Raw genomic sequence first — 27150 nt, forward strand, 5'->3', positions numbered from 1 at the left:
ATGCAGTTAGTACAATCTGCACTCAAGCAACCTAAGAGACTATTCTCGTGCATAAATTACAAAACAAGGATGCAGTATTGGATTCCCAACCTAATTGGGGAAAGGAGTGAATCTGAATTAATATAGGACGATCAAGAAGAAGCATAGGCTATGGCAACTATTTTGGGGCAGTTTTCACTCAGGAATCTCATTTAGGCGAGTAACCAAACCCAAATACAAGGTCAACAAACCGTCGGTTCACTGTGGACTTTGATCAAGACGACGTACTTAAGGCTCTTAGCACCTTAGACGTGGAAAAGTCAAAAGGACCGGATGAACTACATCTAAAAATCATGAGACATATTGCATAATATATAGCAGCCCAACTGACTGTGATATCCAATGTGTCACTTGACCAAGGTGTGTCACCCACTGACTGGAGGGATACAATCGTCACTCTTATAAATAAAACAGGATCGAGACAACTTCCAGCGAACTACATACCTGTCAGCCTCACCAGTGTCGTAGTTAAAATGTTGGGAAGAATATTCAAAAAGACAATAATGACATTTGTCCGAATCAACAACTTGTTAAACAACGAACAGCAAGGTTTCAAAAAAGGTTTATCTTGCACAACAAACCTCCTTATAGCAAGGCAGCATTGGACAAAGGCTCTAGACAACGAAGAATCAGTGGATGTGGTTTACATAGATTTCAGTAAATCATTTGACAAGGTGCCAACAAATAAACTGCTATTGAAACTGGAAAACTTTGGTATTACCGGACCTCTCTTAAAATGGCTTAAGGATTTCCCAGTAGGTCGTGGATAGAAAGTAAGAATAAATTGAAAGTGCTCCACCTGGAGACCAGTACTGAGTGGAGTACCTCAAGGTTCTGTCCTGGGTCATTTACTCTTTAGACCGTATGTAAATGATCTTCCAAGTATAGTAGAGTCCCCAATGTTATTATACGTAGAAATCTGGCGAGAAATAACGGGAGACGCAGATGCATGCTCACTCCGGGCAGACACAAGTATTGTGATTAATTGATCCGTAGTCCGATCTCACAAGGACCTTGATGTGACAATGAATTATGACCTTAAGATCACGGCCCATTGCCAGGAGGTCGCAGCTCAGGGGTGTATAACCCTATGGGCTTTAAGACGGACATTCACCAAGTTAGATACTACCATGTTCACTACAGTATACACAACCTTAGTGAGAACTAAGCTTGGGAACTGAGTTTAGGCTGCAAGCCCCTATTTCAAAGGTGACTCGGATATCCTGGAAAACATACAGAGGGCAGCTACTCGTGCAATTCCAGAGCCCCGGAATCGACCACACAAAGAGTGGCTTGAAAAGCTAGACCGCTTTACTCTATCCTATCGCAGATCAAAGGGTGATCTGATTTTGATGTATAGAATACTAAGAAATGGTTTTGGACCTAACTTATTCTCTCTTTTCCTTCCCACTAGGACGATACATCTCAGAGGACATGGCAGACGAGTAGAAAAGTCAAGAACGAATAAAATACCCTTGGTATACAGTCTTTCACACCGTGTCATCAAGTCTTGGAACCCGTTACCGCGAAGCAATTGTGTCCGCATCTTCAGTCGACTCATTCAAGGGAAGACTGGACACTCATATAAGCATACTAGAAAAAAAATAACATAGGCCATAGGCCTTCTGTCCTTACTACACAAATCTGAATTGGAACCATTTGAACAAACCCAGCGCTTATTTAGAGGGTTGGGTTACAGCACCACCGAAGGTACCAAACACTTGGTCTGCTGTTCAGTCACATATTTCTTTCGTAAAATGTATGTTCCACGTGCCTCGAATCTTTCAGTTTTTTTAAAACCTAATTTAAGGCTCAGAGACTCCGAGATCATAAATGTCCCCATTATTTAGGTAAAGATAATTAGTGAAGAATTAATTAATAATAAAGTTGTACTATTTTGTTTGCGATATGTTTTTGAAGTAATTCACGGTTTGGATCCATTTGTTATTCTGAACATCCAACACGATTCTGTTTATCGATAGTATAAAATCCCAGTGGGTTTGTCAGAAATAAAAGGTTTCTAGAATCTTCATTTTTTCCTCCATGATTCTGTAATATGGTCAAATATGTACTTCTGTACTCATTTAACGTCTGTGACCCGCGAAATCAGCTGGTAGAGTGCGCTTCCAGTCAGGGCTAAGATGTTCACTTTTCATAATACCCTCCCCATATAAGCGATAAATATATCTAAAAGATAGAGTTTTATTCTGTCGATTCATATCACAACTATCTTGTAAAGAAGTATTCTGAGTGCTTCGTCACTCGATTGGTTCTTAAGCCTAGTGGTGGGTTGTCAGCCAAGTTCACTACAATCAGTAGTTTCGGATAAAAACCGGAAACTTTGTGGGTTTTTTTGCTTGTCCATCGAACTACTACTGAGAGTTAATCTACCCCAATATTCCTTAAATACCTTTTTCTACAGAGGAGCCTTATTGGTGTAGAGTTTACAAAAAGCTTTACACAAGACCAGGACTTGAATATAGCACGCAATACTATTGCCCCTTAACAAAAGTTTAATAATGTTATATTTAAGTGGTAGCGTTTGTACAGCGTAGTGTTGCATCGGTAATTCCTGTTCATTCCACTGTGTCGGGTTATGAAGGAGACTGCACCAGGTATCCCATCTTGGAACGCCGCCCTAAATAACTACGTCCTGTTTTACGTACTTTGCGGACATGAATTTCAAACGGAACACTACTCGTAGTACTGGGTTGAAAAATGCAAGCTGGTGGCCATCTTGTAACATGGTTCCGCGAAATCAGTACTGACCATGATGGATTGGTATCTTCTAATACTCCAAGACGACTTAAATGAGTTTATAAAAATTGTGCAGCTTATTACCCTAGTGTGACGTTAAAAGTGACTAGTAGAAGACTATATGTTAACTACTACTGGCCTCAGTGTTATTGTGTGGCGCATATGTATTTTTTGCCCCCTTGTACCAGTGTTTATGCTTAAATAAACAATAAGTAAACATGTTATCTTACTCCAAGGTTATTTGTTTCTCACTACCAATATGATGTATTTTTAAGATAAGCAAAATCTTAGTTGTATTGTTGTTCGACATGCTCTTATCTTCTGTCCAGCTTGTATGTATAAAGTTGGTTCTCTCTTAAATTAGTTTGGAATGATCTTGGAAAGTAACTGCGATTCCTTCACTGAAAGCATCAATTTGATTCACCATTCTATACATTTTTGCAAAAAGTCAAATATATGTCATAAATATAATGTTACAATGATTTGGATTTAAGTGATAAATATCAATTTTGTTAACTGAAAGTTAAGTACTGCCATTGAAATCATGTAGTCTCCCTTTTTTTCCTGTCGCATTTAGCTTATACAAACTGTTGTCCCATCCCGATAACTCCCCCAGGCTTACTCGTCGCTTCAGCCTGGAGGGTGTAAATAAAACCCTTGTTACTTTACCCTCCGAAGCACTAAGCGACCGTCCATCTACACCGTCTATATCTGTTCTCGATGTATACGACATAGCTGCTTCAATCGGTAAAGAATTTGAGTCTATTATTGATAAGTATGGGCCGTACTCAGTGTCTAACTTAATGCCTAAAGTAATAAGCGTCCTTGAAGAATTGGAAGATTTCGCAACAAAGTTCGAGTCAGAAGGAAGGGAGATTATTACCCTTCAAACTGCCGTACATCGGTTAGAACTTGAAAAATTGGAACGTAAAGAAGATCAGAACAGGCATAAAAAGGTAGGTTTACTTTCTTTTCAATCTTTAGAGCTGATAAGTAAGTAACTGGGCAATTTAAGTCTTAAGTGACTTAAAAGAATGAATATTACATCCTCACATTTTTATTATTTCATATTTCTTACGTCTAACTGGATATTGTGTTGTACTTTATATGATGCTAAATAGGTTACAATTATTGGCAAGAAGTTTTGAGATTCCGTTATATGACTCATTGCTTACCAATATAGGCTACCTGTCTGCTAAACAACTGTCTATCACCACTGGTCTTTTTACAACTGTTTTGACTTGTTTACTTTTATTTGGTGTAGACAGGGTTGATAATAAGTCGTTACTTAAACATCACAAATCCCAGAAAATAATGTCAATGAAAGTTTCTGGGTATTATTATGGTACATTGAATTGATATAAAGAAGCAATCAAAAGTAAAATTATTGATTTTTTAGTGTGTTAATCTTTTAGTTAACACTTGATTATTTTTTGATAAATTGTTATTATTTCATTATGTAACTCTAATGTATTCTAATAATGATTTCATTCATATTTGACATGTATTTAGTTTGAAATTCGTCTAAGTTAGAATTGTTTAAACTTATCTACTGAACACTGAAAAGAAGTTTGTATATAAGGAATTCTATCTCTCCGTAAGATATATATTCTTCGCACTTTGGTTGTTTCTTTTGATAGTTAGGGACTAGTCAAATATTAAGGACATAGTGTCGGAATGAGATTTCGGACATCCACTAATTGCGTTCACTTATTTCGTTCATTACCGCGTTAATATATTTCGAACTACGTCGTAGTGAAGTCCAGGTTATCATAGCAAAATAATATCTCCCAACATCTGACACAATATAGACAATGTTAGATGTACCACAATAAAATCTTTATCATCAACAGGTATTATATTCTCATTGTTACAACCAACTTTTATTTGCCTGTTTAATCAGGTAAACAATGAACTTTGGAGAAATTACTGAAAATTCGATACCTAATGTTATTATTTATGGTAAAGTGAAGGCATTTATTGGCTATTTTATTATACTGCGTGGTTTGCTGTTAGAGATATTCCAAATGATGTTTGATTCCCAGTCGAGATTCGTGTCAAATTTATGCCTTCATTTAAACTGCAGATCTCCATTTAGTTACTTCGAAATAATAATCCCTTCAATGAAATTTAATGCGTCTATCTGTATTCTGAGGTCGTGTATGACGTATCGTAAAGTAGTTTTTTAAAGTGCCTTCCACATATTGTGACACTTGAAAGCTTTTGACGGGAAATTTCGCTTTGTTACTAGTCTCTGTGCATTTCTGAGTATCGTTGAAGTGTCGTTAAATTACTGCTGGTTTGGTATCTAATATATACATAACCCTAGCATCAGGAACTGTAGATCTGTTCTTAACACCTTGTTTCAAGTAATCAGAAATTATCTTTAACTTTTACATTAGTATTATAGCGAATAATCAAGTCATTAACCTCTAAGTTGTATTGCTGAAGTTTTATTAAAGATAACTTTTCTTATCATTACTCTTTGAGGAGTTAGAACAAATTGAAGAAACATGGCATTCTGAAGTTCAAGAACTTTCCCAACTAATTGAGAAGTTGAAAGAAGAAAACAAACAGCTTAAAGATGCAATTGAAGATAATGAAGCATCGAACAACCATTCACCGATTCCAACTTGTTCTGCAAGTAAGGACTTCCCTTTAAAGTTTTGAAAAATTCATAATATACATGTGTATTCATAGATCTCATTCTAACTTGCCACAAACTACGGATAAAACTTCACACTATTTTCAAATTTATAATAGCATCAAAAACTTGTTGTGTAAATATAAACCTAATTTAACCTTTGAATTACCTCAGAATGCTTATAAATTTACAAACCCAATCAGAAGTTGATATTAACAATAAACATCGAAGAACTCAGGGTCCCATTATTTCAGCCTTAATTTTTGACGTATATCTGCCTGACTTAACGCACTTATAACCATGTGCTTCTATGAAAGAAGATATAATGACAGTTCAATTGAGTGTTAGATATTTTGCCGAACTCAATAAAGTTTTATTAAATTGTCAGTGCCATCTACTAATTCGTTTTCTTGGCTTGTTTGGACCGTGCTTACAAACGCTGTTCTTCAATTAATTTAAATATTTGAACACTGACCAAATTTACTTAGAGAATAACTGAAAGCCAGGATGTATTAAAAACGTTTAACTCAATTCTTTGGTCCAGAGATAATTAGTGCACATGACCCCTTACCTTGAAACTTGAAGGTCCTAGGCTCTGTTCCTTATTAAGTTATCGATACCCACTTCTGAGCTTCATTGTACGCTAGATTAACCGTCCCGTTTCTTCTGCTTTTCCATAGTTCATTAAGTAATATCTGCTCATGATAGAGGTTAACTTCAAAGTAATTAGTAGTTACAAAACTCCTATGTTAGTGATCATATTTTAGCTTAGTAAATTTTACTATACTAAACTTATTATAAATAATTAAAAAAGGTTAGAGACTGGGTGAAATGGCCTAAGATAATTCTCAATGGCCCAGGTGCATTCATTCTTTGTCTTCCCTGAGTCTTAGAATCCCCCTTGCTTTTTTCTATTTCTATGTATAATCTTTTCTATCACTACTGATGCTGTCACCCTTTTTACTACTCTAGTATCTTCCTTGATATTTTTGTCACCCTGTACTGGTGTAGTATAACAAACTAAACGGATGCGCATATGTGTAATGCTCTACGTCGCGTATGATTGACTCACTCGCTTAGGAAAATGATCTCACTGTTCTTCTCCACTTCGTTCCATTGCTCAGCATCTTTATTTATTTATTTACTCGCTAGATCCTACAAATGTGGAGGAAATACAACTTATGATACGCCTTAAAGAAGTTATAGACCGTCAGAAAATACTTATTCGTTCATTACGTCAACAGCTTACTCAAAAACATGTTGATCTGGATGCGGTACGTATATCTTTATTTGTCATTATTCTTGTTTTATAATTAAGATTTAATAATTTTGTATTCAAAAAACTGTGATATTGACCAATCTTCAAACTACTGGACATTTGGTCATTAAAAACTGATTTCTTATTGTCTTAGATAGACAGATAGACAGTAACAACGTAGAACTTCGTACGTACGTACATCAGTTCAAATTACTATACCACATTAGCACAGAGATACAGTTGTCGATTCGAATCCCATAGTGGTGGGGGTAGCAAAAGTATAAGCAGTAATTGGAAAGATTAAGGTTTGAAGATGTTATTCAAGGAGTATAATCCAGTGAAACAAATTTGGAAAGAGAAAAAAAGAAAGGGACATGAAGAATTCAGGAGATTAGAATTTGGGAGAACACAAAAAGTGGATGCATCTGCGCGATTGCAAACGATTTTGAGCCATGTTATTCAAGGTCTCTAACCGTCGGTTGTTATCATCTCGCGGATCCCAACCCGATAGTCTACACCTACCAACATGGTTCAGTCCACTTGTTAGTGACTTCATGGATTTGTACCACGTTTTGGTCTGGCCGCCCCTAGCTTTGTTCCAACCTACTTTTACACCATAAAACATCGCACGTTGGGGCAGTCGGTGGTTGGGAATACGTGACACGTGTCCCAGCCATCTCAACTGATGAAGTTTCACTACTTCATCAATCGATTTGCCATTTTTACCTGGTACCCGTTTCCTAACAATTGCATTACTTACTAGATGGTCCCAGGATATATGAACAATGCTTCGAAGACACCTATGATCGAATACTAGCAACCTACGGATGTCCTCTACTCTTACCGGCCATGCTTCACAGCCATAAAGTAGGACGAAATGAACTGCTGCGCAGTAAACCCGTCCTTCGGTTGGTAGATGGATATCTCGCCTACGCCATAAATGACACAAGTTGGCGAAAGCTAGACGAGCCTTCAATATCCGTGCTGAGATTTCATCACACACCAGACCACAAGGGCTGATGAGACTCCCAAGATAAGTGAAGCTGTCAACACGCTCAACTACTTCACTCCCTATCATTAGTTCAGGTGCCGATGCAACCCAATCCTGAAGTAACATTTTGCACTTCGAGGGGGTGAATCGCATCCCGAACATGCTTGCATTGTTGCTTAGAGTGGTCAGAAGACTCTGCATTTTGTCAGCGTCTTCACCAAATAGAACTATGCCATCTGCATATTCTAAGTCAACAAGTGAGCCTCCTGGCAAAAGTTCAACTCCTGGAGATTGAGATGATGAAAGTGTTATCTCTGAAAGCATGTCAACGACAAAGTTAAACAAGAATGGGGAGAGTGGACAGCCCTGACGAACACCACTTGAGGTAACCAATTCTGATGACAGTTCGCCATAGGCTCTAACTCGACCAGTTGTGTTCGAGTAGAGAGCCTTTATGAGGTTAATGTACTTCTTTGGTACTCCTTTCAGTGACAAACACTGCCATAGAACCTCACGATCAACGGAGTCAAATGTCGCCTTAAGGTCGAGGAATACTACTATTGTGGGACGTCTGAATGTGTGTCTATGTTCTAGGACCTGACGAAGAGTGAATATCTGGTCTATACAACCACGTCCAGGCCGGAAACCAGCCTGGTTTTCTCTAGTCTGCTCTTCACAAGCTTTAGTTAGGCGTCGAAGTATTATTAAATCTAATATTTTAGACACTATATTAGTCAAACTGATCGCTCTGTGATTGTCACAAGAGGACTTTTTTCCTGTCTTATAGACTGTCACAATCAGTGATTGAGACCAGCCAGATGGGATTACGTCCAGTTCCCAGATTCTACCTAAGACTTCAGTCAATCTTGCTGCTAATACTGGACCACCATCCTTAAAAATCTCAGGGGTAAACCTGTCAGGGCCTGTTGCTCTCCCTCGCTTCATATTTCCTATAGCTTTTTCAACCTCGTAAAGAGTTGGAGGACTTACATTAACTTGTCATTCAGTCGACTGGGGATCGTGGGAAACCGAAATGTGGCTGAGGGCCAGTTGAACTGATCCCTAAAGTGTTCTGCCCATTGATCCAATCTCCTGAATTGAGAATGAATGATATGTCCATCTTTTTCCGAGATAGTTTCGCTAACAGTTGGATTCCTAATACCAGTTTCCTTGACAAGTCCTAACAGTTGTTTGCTGTTGCCTATTGCCGCCTCCTTCTCCATCTCACTTCTTTCGCGATCATTGCGTAGGCTTCGTATTAGCTTGCGCTCTTCGTCATGTTCAGAGCCAGATGGGATGAGTTTTCGAACATCTATCAGTGCGGTAGATGCTTCTGAGATCCAGTGTTTCTCCCTAACCGTACTAGCAGATATCACTGTTGTTTCCACAGCTTTTCGGATGTCATTCCACGCTGCCTCGGAGTGGGCACAACTTACATGGCTGCCTAACTGTTTTTCTAGTTGTTCCTGAAAGATGTTCTTAGCTTGCCTATCATGAAGTAGAACCCCAAAATGTTTCTTCGCAGTGTCTTTCCTACGTCCAGTAAGACGCAGACAGATACGCGCTCGCACTAGAGTATGATCTAAATCTAAGTATGTGCTCCAGAATGAGCGACAGTCTTTTATCGAGCCCCTCCATCGGTGGCTGATAGCGATGTGATCTAGTTGGGTCCAACGTTGGGGCGAATACGGGGGTCGCCATGTCAAAAGATATTTTTCCTTGTGCTTAAAGTTAGTATTTGCAAGAAACAGGCGGTTATCTGAGCATATCTGCAACAGACGGTCGCCATTATCTGTTCTTTGGGCCACGACACCATAAGATCCACCCAGGTGTCTTTTTCGCTTAGTTTACCTACTTGAACATTAAAGTCACCAGCCACTATTACTACATCAGAGCGTCTAACTTTTTGCAGGAGGTGAGAAGGATTTCCATTAAATTCATCTTTTACTTCATCTGAGCTGCAGTCAGTGGGAGAGTAGGCAGAGACGATGAAGAGGCAACGACAAGTGTCCTTATCTTTCCGAGTCCTTACTGTTCCGTCTAGTCGGACAGCGCACAGACGACTTTCTATTGGGATCCAGTCTGAGAGAGCTAGTTCTGCCGTAGGACTCTATGCTATAACCACACCAGCGAGGCCACGGTAAGCAGCATCAGGGCTTCCAGATACACGAAGTGTGAATCGAGGTGGTTCTTTATTTTGATGTGGTGAGGTCAAATGAATGACGCTACTCGGATCCTGTATGAGTGTTTCGGAGATGCAGCATGCATCGATGGTGCGAGATTCTAAAGTCCTAGCTAAGGAAACCTGTTTTCTTATTTGGCACAGTGTTCCGACGTTAAAAGTTCCTATATGTAGTTTAGAGTGTGGTTTCAGGAGACCACGAATAATGTTCCGCGTACTTGAATCGTTTTCCCTAGTGGTGCGAGGTGATAAAGGGACGTGAGAAGGGGTATTTGTGAAGATAAGAGGGATATTAGGAGGTATAGGAAGGATATGAATGTGACCAACTTGGTCTCGTGTGCTGTTATGGGTATGAGGGCTGATATCACTTCCCGGCTTCCCCATCGTGGAAGGGTATTTCTTGAGGAACCTGAAAAGGAAGTTAGATTAGTGTTGGTCTTAACAAGCTGAGAGCGTATAATAATTTCTCTTATTAAGACCCAGCTATTCCTATTGCTTAGTATTCTTGGACACCGATTCACTCGACAAGTTCCCAAATCAGAACATGGTTGAACAGAAAATAAATTATATTCCTAATAACAAGGTGTAGATGAAGTAACAAGCACAATAAGAAATACGTTAGTATATTTACATGAGAAGATCCTAGAGTCTTCTCCAAATATCGACTAGCGCTGATTGAATAAGAATTAGCTAATCAGCGTGCGCCGCCACAATCGTGCATGGAACATGCTTTAATCCAATCTGTCCCGCTAACAGAGCGTAACCTCAAAGTCCAAGGGAAAACTGCTTGAGGCCGGTCACATATGACCTTTTTGTGGGAGGTTTTTGACGTGTTAACTCCGTTGTTCAAAGGGCCTTACCACCGGAGACGGAAATCCGTGAGGTAAGGTAAGGTGTGACATTTTTAGGGTTGACCTTTTCTAACCCCACTGTTCCTTGTGAGAAGGCAGCATCGCTGCAGATGCTGATTGTCCGAGGGAAACACCTTACTTCTGTCACACCCCTCTACAGTCAGCAGTACGACTTCGCCCTCAGACCTTGAGTTACTGCTTTTAGTCTTACCGCTCTCCATTCGACCTGCCTGGCATGGTAGAACCTACAGGAACATATGTTCCAGCCAATATAGCTCGGTTGGATCATTACGATAGGCAAGCCCGACCACCATGTCAAGATAGCAGCCACGGTCGGGTTATCTATTTGATTGCTGAATCAGCGACCGTTAACACTGATCTATAGTTTCAAACTTTGCTCTGAAATTTTCATTTTACAACATTGTGAATGACCAAAATACGATTATCTGACCTTAATTTGTGTATTTGGTCATTATAAACTAATAATGGATTTATTTACGTACAAAGTTCTTCCGTTTTAATTTTAAACTATTTATTATCATGATTATTACGGTTATGGCGTTAGATATGTTATCAAACGCTTAAAAAAATTACTTCTATTTTTGTAAACATATTATGTTCAACATTTAAATGATTTCAATAATACCAATGTACTACGTGTACGTACATAAGATTAAACGTAGTGATGACAGTTTTAGTGAGTAATGTCATCGATCTTCTATCAGTGAATCACAGACTATAAGCTTCATTTCTTGTACTTTCTTTTCGTCAGCCACTCTATTTTATTACTCGCTCTTACACAAATAATATGCTTAAAATGTGTAAACAAATCTGTAATTAATTTTCAATTTCGTATTTTAGAATCAACTATATGTTGTATATTAGATTTTCTTGTGTTTTATGAATGAATAATATAATTATCCGTTAGTTTTGTGAATATTGGTGTAAAACTCTAGTTACCACAATATTGGAGTAGTAAATGAATGCTCATGTCACGAAGTTTGTTTCTTCGTGAATCATATAAAATTATTAAGTTAAATATAGAATAGAAATTTGTTCGACAAGGACTTTAATTAACACCAAGGACAATAAATACTTATGATGATTCCTTGTAGACCAAATTGGTAGCTAAATAAATCATGATCTGTTGTTATTATTGTGGATTTCAGGTGACAGCATGTCTCCAAATCACTTATAATGGTAGTGCAAATGTATTCTTTTCTTCGAAAATGTCTTTTTCGAAATACTAAGTCTTAGTATTATTTTGTGATTTCCTGTGTCCGATTTGAATATTTCTCTCCAAACTAAATATATTCTTCATCCCTGGTTTTTCTTAAGCATTGACAATCGCATTTCGAGCCTTGGTTTAAGAAAAAAAAGTTTTTCTCTCGTGCTAGTACAGTATTTACTGGTTAAACCTCACCTATATTTGTACCAAGTCCTACGTTCTTAATACTTTGCTTATAATGGTAACTAGTCCAAGGTCCCTCTTATTTTATCTACTCTAAATTCAGTAACTATTACTTTATGCTATTATTATTCTCTGTTGAGTTTTGATAACGTCCACAAATAATGAGTAGATTTTAGAGGATGCCCTGGTACGGCCGAGAGTGGGGAGAGTCCGCTCTCTCTCTCAAAATGCTCTCACATGGACACGCGTATATAGCCTCTGCCAGGGAAGTCCTACTCACTACCTTCTCGTGGTGGAGTGTTATTTACGAAATTGAGAGGACGAAAAGCGAATGTCCGGCGCTTTAACCGGGTTGGAGGATGTGGAGTGTCCACCTAGGGGAGTTGTAAAACCCTGATTCAAAACCAATGGTGCACATGGGCTCCAGTATCCTGAGAGAACAAACGGCGTATGAAACAATCGTTGGTCGCCGGCCACCATGGGACTGCATCTCCTCACGATGCTCCACTGCCTTGTGGATCAGACCTTTAGGTCAAAGGCTCGGGGTGTGGCCCCCTAAGAAAACCATCTGCTTCGGTCTGGGCACCTGAGCAGTATCACAGCCCTCACACAAATCAAATGAAATTTGTGTGGCGCATATATATCTGGTGCCTCTTTTTTTTTACCAATATTTATGTGTTCAAATAAACAAATAAAATAAATAAACGACTCCTGATTTTAATCCCTAACACTAATGGCTTAACTTACAATCAATCTTAATCATTCTTTTAAGTGACCATCTAAATGTAAATTGTTACTCCAGGACTGGCCTGCGTCAACACCTGAACTAAGGATAGGGAGTGAAGTAGTCGAACACGTCGACAACTTTACTTATCTTGGAAGTCTGATCAGCCCTAATGGATTGGTGTCTGACGAAATCTCTGCACGGATTCAGAAAGCTCGTTTGGCTTTTTGCCAAATTACGTCACCTATGGCGAAGACGAGATATCCGTCTATCAATTAAGGGACGAGTATACTGCGCAGCAGTTCGTTCTGTTCTACTTTATGGATGCGAAACGTGCCCATTAAGAGTAGAAGATACTCGTAAGTTACTAGTATTTGACCACAGATGCCTTAGAAATATTGCTCGCATCTGCTGGGATCACCGGGTAAGTAATAGTGAGGTTAGACACAAAGTATTAGGGAATGATAGTAAATCAGTTGATGAGGTGATGAATCTTCATCGACTGAGATGGTTAGGCCACGTATTACGTATGCCTGAACACCGATTACCACGACGCGCTATGCTGACTAGTATTGGCGATGGTTGGAAAGGTGTTAGGGGCGGCAAAACCAAAACGTGGCATCAGTACTTGAAGTCACTAACTTCGAGTTTGAGCCATGTTGGTAGATGCAGACTACCTGGTTGGGGGCCGTGTGACTATCGTTACCAATGGTTGGAGACTCTGTGTAACATGAGTCAGCATCGATCACAATGGCGTAGGTGTATACACTCTCTGTCTTCTCTTAAACTAAAAGATTAAAATTGCTTCATAACGTTCCTCCGTCCTATACTATATCCTTATATACAACCTATCTTTTATATACTACCACCACTAAATTAACTATTTCTATGAATCCGGTGTTCATCTTGCTGTGCTAACGAGATATGGCAACTTGGACTGATGCATATATGTGCCTGGTCCTACGTTGTAGCTGACTGACTTTGATGATGTAAGAAACAGAATTCCGGACACTAATTATAAAATTATTACATAGGGTAAGATTCACCATTTAAGTAGAGCATGATGAAATAGTTGAAATGTTTTTATTAGGTTGGATTCCAGGCAGATCACGTGCTGCCTCAAGGTCGCAAGCTAGGTGAGAGATGTGAGTGTGGGTGCCATACTGTAAGAGAATTATTCACTTGTCCAAACTCACCACCCAAGTATATTGTCTAGAATGGTATATATATATATATATATATATATATATATATATATATATATATATATATATTCGTAAGTACTGATTTGGCCTTTGACATCACCCTTCTATCCGTTCTTAGTCTTTTTACTCTCGATTAGCTGTTTGGGTCAATGTTGTATATGAATTGTATATGAATCTGAATGATAGACCGTAATACTTTTTAAATGCTCGTCACAATATCCTAGATATCTTCGAATATAATTGGTCGGATGGTAATGATTTAGTAAGAACATTCTAGGGCCGGGTGTGAAACCTGACCGAGTGATAATCTTGTGTTTAATAATTGCTTAGATTTATGAGTTTAAGCCTTTTCAAGGTAGACCACTGCAAGTTTAAAATCTCTATTACATCTTGAGAAATCACTTTGTCTCTTCATTTCATGAAGAACACCATACATAGTTTACATCATGAAAACATTGGTATACTTTTCTGTTTATTATCATTGGAATATCGACCAAATAACAAAGATTAATGATTAAATATTAAAACAAAAAGCATTGATTCATAAATTCATCAAGTGTGGTATGTTAAAAAGATGCACTGTTTGTGCATCCATTAGAAATCAAATACTATTTTGGATGAATCGGAATACAAACCTGTCATATATCACATATAAACTGATTAAATCAACTTATACTTGGCGAAAAAAATCAAAGAAATTCAAGATAGGCAAGTGAGTTTATATTTTTGTGCCAGAACTTAAGAAATTCATTATACTATCTGACTGCTAGTGTGCACTGACTACTTGTGAGGAAGGTATTTAATACAAATTCTGTGAACTATACAAACCTAGTTCAAGCTCAAGATATACAGCAACAACACTTCAACTAATATGAACATATACGCGCAGTAAGAAGTTAAAGAGTAATGTTTTACAAGAGACCCTTTATCATCGCTGTACATGGTGATATTACTGTACGGCTAGTCTAAACATAAACAGTCGGTAATTATTTTTGGAAAACATGAAGCAAACTACATATTGAAGGATTAGGTAGTCCATTAAGGGAAAGATTAAAGTAATTTCTAATAAATTTATAGATGAAATACAACACTTAACAACGACGGCATAAAACTAGTAAATCAATATCTCAGTTCCAAATAAATATTTCGAGAACCAAAACATATAACTTGAAATACGTATTTCTTTCTGGAAGTTACGGAATCACTAGAAATAACGATACGCGTAACTTACCAACTAATAAATTCCTTCAAAATTATTTGCTAGGTACTTGGTTTCCAGCCACACTCAGTGCATAAAAGAGAGTTATGCTAAGCAGTTTCCAAGACCGAAATAGGCGGAATAGGGTTCGAACCTGAGACTTGGTGGTTGGAGGTCAGATGCCTTAATCATTGAGCAGCCGCTCTATTTCGAAACTAATCAATAGAGAACTGGCAGTAATAGTCATCAGACTGGCAGTTTGATATATATATATATATATATATATATATATATATATATATAGCACAGCAAGATGAACACCGGATTCATAGAAATAGTTAATTTAGTGGTGGTAGTATATAAAAGATAGGTTGTATATAAGGATATAGTATAGGACGGAGGAACGTTATGAAGCAATTTTAATCTTTTAGTTTAAGAGAAGACAGAGAGTGTATACACCTACGCCATTGTGATCGATGCTGACTCATGTTACACAGAGTCTCCAACCATTGGTAACGATAGTCACACGGCCCCCAACCAGGTAGTCTGCATCTACCAACATGGCTCAAACTCGAAGTTAGTGACTTCAAGTACTGATGCCACGTTTTGGTTTTGCCGCCCCTAACACCTTTCCAACCATCGCCAATACTAGTCAGCATAGCGCGTCGTGGTAATCGGTGTTCAGGCATACGTAATACGTGGCCTAACCATCTCAGTCGATGAAGATTCATCACCTCATCAACTGATTTACTATCATTCCCTAATACTTTGTGTCTAACCTCACTATTACTTACCCGGTGATCCCAGCAGATGCGAGCAATATTTCTAAGGCATCTGTGGTCAAATACTAGTAACTTACGAGTATCTTCTACTCTTAATGGGCACGTTTCGCATCCATAAAGTAGAACAGAACGAACTGCTGCGCAGTATACTCGTCCCTTAATTGATAGACGGATATCTCGTCTTCGCCATAGGTGACGTAATTTGGCAAAAAGCCAAACGAGCTTTCTGAATCCGTGCAGAGATTTCGTCAGACACCAATCCATTAGGGCTGATCAGACTTCCAAGATAAGTAAAGTTGTCGACGTGTTCGACTACTTCACTCCCTATCCTTAGTTCAGGTGTTGACGCAGGCCAGTCCTGGAGCAACAATTTACATTCAGAGAGGGAGAAACGCATTCCAAATACCCTGGCATTGTTACTCAATGCTAACAGAAGACTCTGCATTTTGTCAGGGTCTTCACCAAACAGGACTATGTCATCTGCGTATTCTAAGTCAATAAGTGGACCTCTTGGTTGGAGATCGATTCCTGAAAATTCAGTCGACGAGAGTGTTATTTCCAGTAGTAGGTCTGTGATGAAGTTAAACGAAAATAGAGATAGTGGACAGCCTTACCGGACACCATTTGAGGTTGTAAAGTATTTTAGATGCTTTATTGGTCAAACTAATCCCTCTATGGTTATTACAGGATGATTTTAACCCCTTCTTATATATTGGGACAATAAGTGATTGTGACCAGTCACATGGGATTACGGTTAACTCCCAGATTTTAGCCAAAATATTAGTCAATCTAATCGCTAAAATCGAACCACCATACCTAAAGACCCCTGGAGCCAATCCATCTGAATCAGCTTCTGTGCCTCGTTTCAGATTAGCTATAGCCTTTTGAACTTCAACTAGAGTCGGGGGACCTACTTCAATGTTCTATTCAGGCTGTTTGGGAATAGTGGGTAGTTATAGAGTAGCTGAAGGCCAGCTAAATTGTTCTCTAAAATGTTCCCCCCATCGTTCTAAACGTTTAGGTTGAGAACAGATAAGGGTTTCTTCTTTTTCCTAGATTGTCTCACACTTGACTTCTTAATTCAGGTTTCTTTTATTAGTCTGAAGAGTTGTCTGGTGTTGCCTACAGCTGTTGCCCTTTCCTTTTCTTTTGTTTTCGTTGCCCACCACTGCTCATGATCGTTCCTTGGACTTTTGGTTAACCTAGATCTGATTTGCTTTCGCTCTTCATCGTGTTTAGAGCCTGATGGGATGAGTTTACGAGAATCTACCAGTGCAATAGACTTAGAAGAAATCCATTAGTCTTTTGCAACCTTTCGGTTTGAATTACTAATAGATGTCGCTGCTGTTTCCACAGCTGTCCGTATGTATTTCCGAGCAATATCTGGGTCAGCCTCATCCTCAGAACTACCTAAGTGTGACCTCAGTTGTTCCTGGAATCTACGTTTGACTTTCTTGTCTCTCAGTTCAACTCTAATGAGTCTTCTTAATGTGGTTTTTCTGCATCCAATGAGGCGCAAGCAAATGCATGCCCGTATTTGGGCTTGATCGGAGTCCAAACAAGTATTGCAGAACGTACGACAATCTTCTATCGAGCCTCTCCAACGATGACTGATGGCAATATGATCTATTTGAGTCCATCGTTCGTTTTGGTGCAGGTGGTCGCCATGTTAGACGATGTCTCTCCTTATTTTTAAAGTTAGTGTTTGCTAAAAATAAATGATTGTCTGAGCATAGTTGCAACAGACGATCACCATTATCGGTTCGTTGAGCTGGAATACTAAAATACCCACCTAAATGTCTTTCTGTTTGGTTTAAGCTACTTACTTGGGCATTTACATCATCAAAGTGTAAGAAACATTATTTTTGAGAAACGATCTCGTTTAACCATAATGGTTAACCATTAGTTTGTGAAAAATCTTCACATGTAGGTTTCTGTAATGAAGACGAAATAGAATTCTGTTATTTTAGAAGTGTATACACTTATTCGTTTGCATTACTGTTTCAATACCAGATTGGTTATAAAATTCGAGTATTTTAGACTTATGTACTAACAATCTTACCTCATACCTGGAAGTTCGAAGCTTTTGTTCTCTCAGCGAAGTCCTCTTCATGTACTCACTTCAGTCGCTAAAATATTTCTTTTTGTTTTTCATCTGATCAGCTTTGAATGACCTTGGTGCTAATTAAAAGAAGGGGGTGAATGAAGTTTGAAACTACTAATTATGAGATGTGAAATAAATGGCGTATGTGTATAAACTAATTAAATGGTAACGAAATCTTTGCTAGATTTGAAAGAGTCGAATTTAATTTTAATAGGATCAGAGAGTATTCACCTCTAAGGAACTCCAATATAAAATAAATACCAGTTTGGTTCTCTTAGAATTCTAGTAACACATCAAACACTCTTTTATATGTCCATCATCATTAATTTCCACCACTTTATATTCGTTTCTTTTTAACTCCTATCAGATGCAACAACAAGCCACGCGTTTAGCCAAACTGAATGCATCACTACGTCGTAAACATTTTGTCAGTAAACAACAAGCGGATCAATTACGTGAAGAGAAGCTAACTTTAGAGATACAACTTAATACAAAAGACCAGCAAATTAAACAAATGGAAGAACATATCCATCATAGTAATAACAACAATAGCAATAATACCGAATCGTCTATTTGTATTGATATGTCGAAATCCTTAATTGCTGAATTGATATCTCCAGAGACTCCAGTAAGTAAATCTCTCTTTCTACATATATGTTGATTTCCCCATTAATCTCATACATTGTTTATTTTTATCATAGGGTGTTTTCATTACTAAATCTGAGGTTTACTATGGTTAGACAACCACTGCGAACTAGAAGGCACTGGAAAACTGTCCTATCTTAGTGTGTAACCCGTTAGCGATGTGCATCCAAGACTCCACCGAGGGGCGAGCACTTATTATAATGACCACTGAGCTACCATTCAATGGTTTACATATTTTTCCAATTTCTCAGCTTTATAAATGTGTAACTCAGGGCTGCCTTCCATTCGTTGGACAGGACTGTTCTCTGGGATTGTCTATCAGTGATTGACTATCAGTCATAATGTTATAATCCGATATTGATCCTAGTTGATAATCATAGGTTAATTAGTCTTCAACAACTCTAGTGAACAATTTAGATTAAATTGCCGCAAAGATACTGGGTCAGTTATGTTTTCATAGTTTACAAAGTTATTTATTTTCTACAATTCTTATCTATGGATGTATTAAATTGATAGTTTGTCACAAGCGGTTCATATCATAATTAACTGTTAAAATAAATTACCATCTTCCTATCCAGAGAGAGAATCAACTTTACCCATACGCCTAAAAATTCTCAATAATTTTCTCCTGAAAATTATTCTATTCTATTTTCTGGCAGAAAAGAGATGTTAGTCAACCTTTGAATTAGAAACAACAACATCGCTGATATTAGCTTTATTCAGTAATAATCTATCAGTCAACATTCTTAATATTTCAAGTGATAAGTGTTTGGTTTTGCTCTGGATGGGATTATAGCGCTTATCCAGCCGATGAGTTTTGAAAGCAGCACATTGCAACTAAATTTCAACAAAAATATCACCAATAAAAGTATTTTCATACGAAATTCCCCTCAGCAAACAAATTTGTTTTAAACCATTAAGTGCAAACCCCTTTTTATCTATTTTGCTTAAATTGTTTTTCTTTTCTTGCCTAAGATTATTTGTTTAATTTGCTTCTAAACAGCCTCCACAGTTAACAGAGGAACAATTGGTTAAACGACTTAATGCTGAAGGTAAAATGATTATTGATAGTCGTGATCCAAATCGTCCTCATTTCACCCTTCAAGAACTTCGAAATGTTTTAATCGAACGTAATGAATTAAAAACACGTCTGATTGAGGTTGAAGAAGAATTATCAGTTTATAAAAGAGCTGGGTAAGTTATCATATGTTATTATTATTATTGTTACAAACATCTGATTATTCATTTTATACGCAGAAGATCCTGGCTCAGTAATTTAAATCACATTCGAAAATTATGCTTCAATACTTTACTTGATCTGAAATCGATTATATCTTTGAAAATTGAACGGTTCGTAACATAAATATTATGTTATTAAATCTCTCCTTTGCTTGCAAATTGTTCGATATCTACCAATTGTTTGTTTCCAGTGTAACTATTATCGTCACTTGTTGATAAGTGACACTTTAAATTCAGTTATATTGTTTCATCATAAGTATGAAAATGTATAGTTTGGTCGTACAATTCTTATTCACTTTATATTAAAACGTTTGTGCTGTCTCCCCTTTTTTTCGAGGAAAGAAAAGAAAACTTAGATTTAACATTCATACAGTATATTATATTACTTATAATTTGTAATAGTTAATACTAAACTGAATTGACTAATAATGAAACTTCTGTAGGAAAGCAACTGATTGAGTAATAAAAATGTGTTTGAAATATATCTCTAATTTCTGTTACATTCCAAGGTCTGTTTGTACTCATTTGTTCTGCGTTGGATAATTATTTATTTAAAAACTTTGGAGATTCCATGAATTCATTCGTTTGTGTGGTTGGTGTAGAAAGATTCTCATTATAACTTATAGTGTTTTTATACTTTAATATAAAGGATACATGAAGTAAAGTTTTGTGTACTTGACCTTGAGGCAAATAGTTTGTATAAGAGCCACTAGTACTATTTGATTGCACAAACTGAAACAGGGTTTGAGTCTACAAATTACTAGTCGAAATAAAAGTTCTTTAACCACCAAGCTATCACTGTAATTGTTTGTTGTTCAGTTTCAAAAAATCGTTTCTGATTCGTACACAGTTAACAAATATTTTAGTTAACCTGACTCAACTTTATGTTGCCCAAATTACAGTCGATTTTCGTGTTAACATTGACTACTGTTTTAGTTCCTCAGGTCTATCAATAGCCTATATATTCTCGAATGTCATCCCTGAGTGATGATTATAAAACTATATCACACCGGTTGATATGGTATCTTATATCCACCCTAATCCTTACTGAGTTATTTCACGTTTCATATATGATTAGAAATCTCGCTTTTGGTAAAGGTTGTAAAGTAACATAATGTGTACTGTGTGATCTTCAGTAAAATCTGCAACTAGTAGAAAACAATAAGTATGACTACATAGAAATTTCGGTCATTTTCCGGCGTATATAATGTGATTTCTTGGTTTGTAAATCATCACCACTAGTGTAGTTGTAATTTTTAACCTTTCCAGGTATGGTTAGATATAACAAGTGCTTGACACTTAAAAATCGAATAAACAACATTTCTTCAGAGAACTTTACTGTAATTGATTAATTAATCTGTCATGAATAACTGATCTCTTTATATGAATATACTTCATTCGTCAGAAAATCCACATCTCACTGTGTCAAACGGTGGTAAGTTAAACTTCCGCTAATCTATTTTCAGTGTGGCATTAACTTAACCAATTTTGAAGTTGCGGATGTATAATTACCTCTCTAAGTTTCATATATATTTCTACACTACTAGTCCATCAAATTGTCTAGGCATAATGTGAAGATCATGTTCCAATCAATGATTATAACATTTTAGAGTACTACCGGTTTCAATACATTGATCATATCTTACACATGTTGTCACTAATCGCTTTCTTACTCACCACCACTTGCTGATACTGGAACTGGATAGAAAGTGTGGGGAGGGGGGTTAGTTTTTTGATAACTGATCGATCACCAAGTAGAATCTAGTTTTGTTGTCAGTATACCACTACTTTCTCGATTGATTCGAAGAGAATGTACAACTCGCCACATTCATATATCATTGGTCTTGGTTCAAATAACAAGCTAGCAGTTATCCAACTGCAGTTTTATTGTTTGTTATGAATATATATAGTGATATGTCTCTTTGAGATCAATAAAATCTATCTTCATCCCATTCTTATTTGACATATGTTCTATATTATGGTTATTGTGTGACTCAATTTTCCGTACTTTACTGTGTCAAGCTCCTTTTGTTTTTTGAGTTATGACCTAATGGCTTGAGTGAGAATGGGTATCTATCAAAAAACTTGTGTTTTCCTGTCATCCGTTAATATATCTCAACTCCCTGAGCAAAATGGTTAGTGAACCTATTGTTAGATGCATAGGCGAAACACGAACAGTTTGATTACTCGAGTTCCAACTTTCAATTGACGTGTTTACCATCGGTGTAAGTGGAGAATTTGTAGTTCACTGTATCATATACCAGACGTACTAAAGTGCTTGTGCTCACTTAATTTTACGTCATTATCGAATGGTTATCGTCTCTATTATGAAAAATTCCAAAATATTGATTTTTACAAGGGTAAAGGTATCTAGACCTTCTATCACACACGCAACAACAAATGCAAGAGAAAACGACCAGTGTAGCAGCAGCAGTAGGTCTTAACATACACAAATGGAAAAGCAATATCCTCCAATCGACTTACACTTGACGGAGAAGCTTTGGAGGATGTAAAAACTTTTACATATCTGGGTAGCATCATTGATGAACATGGTGGATCTGATGCAGATGTGAAGGTGCGGATCGGCAAAGCACGAGCAGCATATTTACGACTGCAGAACATCTGGAACTCAAAACAATTGTCAACCAATACCAAGTTCAGAATTTTCAATGCAAATGTCAAGACAGTTCTACTATATGAAGCGGAAACTTGGAGAACTACGAAAGCCATCATCCAGAAGTTACAAGTATGTATTAACGGTTGTCTACGCAAAATACTTGGGATCCGTTGGCCAGACAATATCAGGAACAAGCTACTGTGGGAGAAAACAAACCAGATTTCAGCGGAGGGAGAAATCAGGAAGAAGCGCTGGAAGTGGATAGGACACACATTGAGGGAAGCACCCAACTGCATCACAAGGCAAGCCTTCATTCGGGATCCTTATAGTTAAAGGAGAAAAGGAAGACGAAAGAACACATTACGTCGATAAATGGAGACAGACATGAAAAGGATGATCAACAACTGGATAAAACTAGAAAGGAAGACACAGGACAGAGTGGGTTGGAGAATGCTGGTCAGCGGTCTGTGCTTCATTGGGGGTAACAAACGTAAGTAAGTAAAATGTATCGTATAGATATGATCTAATCAGAATCAAGAAGGCGACGTTTGGATTTTTGCTTAAAATTTAAAACGATTGACTTATATCTAATTCCAAGTCTAAATCCATAATCCTGGCCTAAACACTAACCTTAGATCTTTAACCCTAACCAGGAACAATGTATGGACTCTTAGAAATCTGTTTGCCTCTTTATAATGGTTCGAGAAGATGGATAATCTATATTTATTCGGAATAATTTAAATGTCACTGCTTTTTTGGATTTATAGATAGGATAATTTGTAGAAAACCTCAATAGGTTCGCTAATTATGTAAAATCTGTTTACCTATTTTATTACCTATTGCTTATTTACCACAAACTATTAATGTATAAAAGCCGTTTTCTGACTATCTCACAACTGATTAGAATTCGTCTTGGTTGTTTTAAGCTCATCCTTATACTATACTTTTACCGTTACAAGTTCAAGCTAATCCTACCAATGATTTGATAAAATCACCTTGAATTTGTGTGCTGTGGTGTAAAGTGACCGCATTTTTAGCTTTTACAGTTTGTTTTCTATTACTATTCCTTACTGCCTTATGAACAGCTGCCTTATCATCCATTTTAGTACCTAACCATCTTTAACACTGTAACTTTTGTGTCATATTGAATACACAATCCATATTTGAAAATAATGTAGGTGAGTTTTCCCACGATGCGATGATTAGATTCTGTATGTGAACATGAGAAGTGGATGTTTTGAATGTCTAGTGACATTTTATTTTGGTTTTATCCTTTTACAAACTGAGTTTGCTTATTCAAACTTGTTATAATAATAAGAAAAACATTTCAAAATAACAAGCATGTTATCGATATTATAATCGTTTAATGTGGATTTCCATATCCTCTCATTTAGGGATGCGTATGACCTTCAACAACTAGTGATCACTGATAAATATTGCTTTCATTAGCACGATAAGTGTGCATTGTATCGATGAATTTTTCTTGCCAGAACAGCTTATTACGATGATGTATTAATTAGTCTATTATTTATGTAAAACACGTTATTCCAATCTTAATTCCATAACTATGTTTATAGTTGGTGTCACTACCGTGGTTTGACTTGATAAATTTTTATAAATTAAAAAAAGGGGAGATTGTTATTAATAGAGATAATGTAATAATATATTACAATTGTACTATTTTTAATATGTTTATAGTTGTTTTCACGAGTTGTGACAAACAACAGTAGTCACTTCTGTTTTCACAATCAATCTGTTGTTCATACATGTCATGACCTATGAAAGTTGTTGGGATTCGTTATATAACCTAAATTGTGTGCATCAAACTACAATTTCCATCGAATCATTATTTGTGCCCATGACCTAAGACCACCGAGAGATCGAGGTCGATGTTAAGCATTTAATCACATGGACTACTCAGATGGGGACTCCACCTGTATCTGTTCTAGTGTTATAGAGGTTTTTAATCCCTGATGAAGGATGAGAGTTGAGGATGGGACTAGCAATCGCATACAGTAGAAAACCTTTCTTGAAAAGCTCATCACTAAAAGTAATTGCAACCATTGAAATTCTACCCTGTGAGTTGAAATGTCTTCACTTAGACGAGTTATGATATCTCAAAGTAAAAGTAGAGATTCTCCGGAACTCACCAGACTGTTATCCCCTATGACATCCAAAGCAACAATTAACATAGGTACATGGAATGTCCGTACAATGTGGGAGTTCGGAATGACCAGTCAAACAGTTACAGAAATTAGGAGATGCAACATTACGGTTATCGGAGTCAGTGAAATCCACTGAACAAAAGGTGAACAGAAAAGGTTATATTTGAGAGAGATGCTGCTGTGCTTTGGTCAAGAAGAGGGAAATGCTCCACACATACACGGAGTTGCTCTGATGCTCTCCAAAAAAGCACAAAAAGTACTTGTGGAATGGGAACTTCATGGATGCAGAATCATCAAAGCATCCTTCAAAACAAAGAAGGAGGGGATTACAACGACTGTTATACAGTGTTGTGCACCTACCAATTATATGAACGAGGACGACAAAGATCACTTTTATGAGGGACTAAAATCAATCATAGCTAAGTGTTCAGGAGGAGATCTCACCGTCTTCATGGGTGACCTGAACAACAAAGTCGGAAAAAGTGGTTATAGGCAGCACTATATTCCCCTACACATGAATACACAAAGCTACATGAATTTCACCGTATCACACTGCAGAGAACCAGATCGATGATATATTCATCACTGAAAAGTGCAGAATGTCACTGGAAGACACGAGAACAAATAGAGGAGCTTACATAGCTTCATATCACCACATTGTTGTGACCAAGATTAAAGTGGTGCTAAAGAAAGACTGGAGAACTGAAAAAACAGCCTTACAAACGTTTCCTTCGAGATGCTGATAAACCCAATGAATTGAAGACATTTCATAGTTGAATTGAAGATAGTTCTCATCAACAGGTTTTAAGTCTGAGATCTACTCAAAGAAGAGGAAATTACTTTGACGACGCCGAACTGACATAAGTTAAGCCATAGCAAAATGAACAGCTTACAGATAAACGGTCAGATGAATTAGCTATTATTTATTTTTCATCAATACCAGATAATCCTAATGTTAATGTACACTTTTATCATAATAAACTATCTGATATTAACGATTATCTAAAAAGCTAATAAATATTCATAATTTTTTTCAAATCTATTGGATCAATGTTTCCTGTTCATGATTTTTTTTACGTCAATCTCATAAGTTTTATTTATTTATGTATCTTTTTTATTCATTCAACATTTTATCTCATTTTCTATCATCCTATTATTTGTTTTAATTAATGATATATTTTGTTGTTCCGTTTCTCCTGTAGTATTGATGTGAATTCTGTCAACAGATACACATTATTTTGTTGTTTTTCCCCTACACTTCATTAAACCTTTTTTATCCTCATATTTGTGTGCATGGTGTTTATTGTATTTGACAAACAGGGCAGTTCACAATTGAATTACAAATCAAACTTCGTTTCAGTACTAATTTTCTCTAAAGTGGATTTTTTTTAATTCTCATTTGAATCACAATATTGATATGTTTGATACTATTACAAGTTTACCGTACTCGGTAAACGGAACGAAGGTGAATAACACAGTGACACGATAGGCTATTCCAATCTGTTATCCCTGGGCCTGCTAACGAGATCGAGGAGTCTTGATGAAGCAAAGAGAATGTATTCTACAGGCACTCAGAAATATGAGGTCACTAAGCACTTAAATCAAGCTTATTTATACAATGATAGAAATACCCTTGGGAGAGTCACAAAATAGCGTACTAAAAAGATCTGTCAACCAATGACAGTCAAGAATTTCCGAGCGGAATATATATATATATATATATATATATATATATATATATATAGACCTTGTTTATGGACGTGGTAAACATAATGTGAAATGATTGTTTTTTAGAATAAAAGTGTTCTCTCATTAGTGTCTTTGAAGTGATTTCTCCGAAAATTCAGCTGGATGCTGTGATCAAAGGTAATAAGTAAAAGATATCACAAAAATTTAGTCCATTAGGCTCCGAATCAATCAGTGTTCGTACTCTTCTTGAGCAATGAACATCCTGTGTTTGATCCTGTGTCTTCACTCTATTGAAGAGTTCTAAACTGGATTCAGTGGTTCTCTAACTGATGTCAGCTTGTGTTAAAAACTGGCGTGCAGTGATAAAATTCTTCAAGAGATTAGTGATTGCAACATTCATTTTTTATTATAGATAACCATTCTGCTTATAAATAACATTGTTTTGTTAGAGAATTAGATTGGCAAATGTTCAATATTCCTCTGATGTGGGATTTTAATGAGTAAAATAAAAGATGCAGGGTAGAAAATCCTATGATAACTGTTCCAAAACACGAAATCTATACATTCAATCATTCCTTAGTGTCATTTCGGGGTTGTGGAGATTGTCGACTTTTTGATTGTGTTCATGAATCGATCAATGTTAGACCAC

At 37.0% G+C, this 27150-nt stretch overlaps 1 protein-coding gene across 1 annotated transcript in view; it reads left to right on the forward strand.

The window, feature by feature from the left end:
- Positions 1–1737: 1737 nt before the first annotated feature.
- Smp_153970 (RILP-like protein) overlaps positions 1738–27150 on the forward strand; it is a gene marked incomplete at its 3' end in the record, with an annotated part of 30546 nt that continues 5133 nt past the window's right edge. Inside the window, exons 1-7 of the mRNA XM_018796964.1 lie at positions 1738–1798; positions 3374–3752; positions 5287–5440; positions 6593–6714; positions 18514–18774; positions 19795–19985; positions 21436–21465. Coding sequence (XP_018652053.1) covers positions 3600–3752; positions 5287–5440; positions 6593–6714; positions 18514–18774; positions 19795–19985; positions 21436–21465 — 911 coding nt within the window. The 5' untranslated portion in view covers positions 1738–1798; positions 3374–3599. The remainder of the gene's footprint in view (positions 1799–3373; positions 3753–5286; positions 5441–6592; positions 6715–18513; positions 18775–19794; positions 19986–21435; positions 21466–27150) is intronic.

Source organism: Schistosoma mansoni, chromosome 4 (assembly GCF_000237925.1).
Source record: "Schistosoma mansoni strain Puerto Rico chromosome 4, complete genome".
In the NCBI taxonomy this organism is placed as follows: Eukaryota; Metazoa; Platyhelminthes; class Trematoda; order Strigeidida; family Schistosomatidae; genus Schistosoma; species Schistosoma mansoni.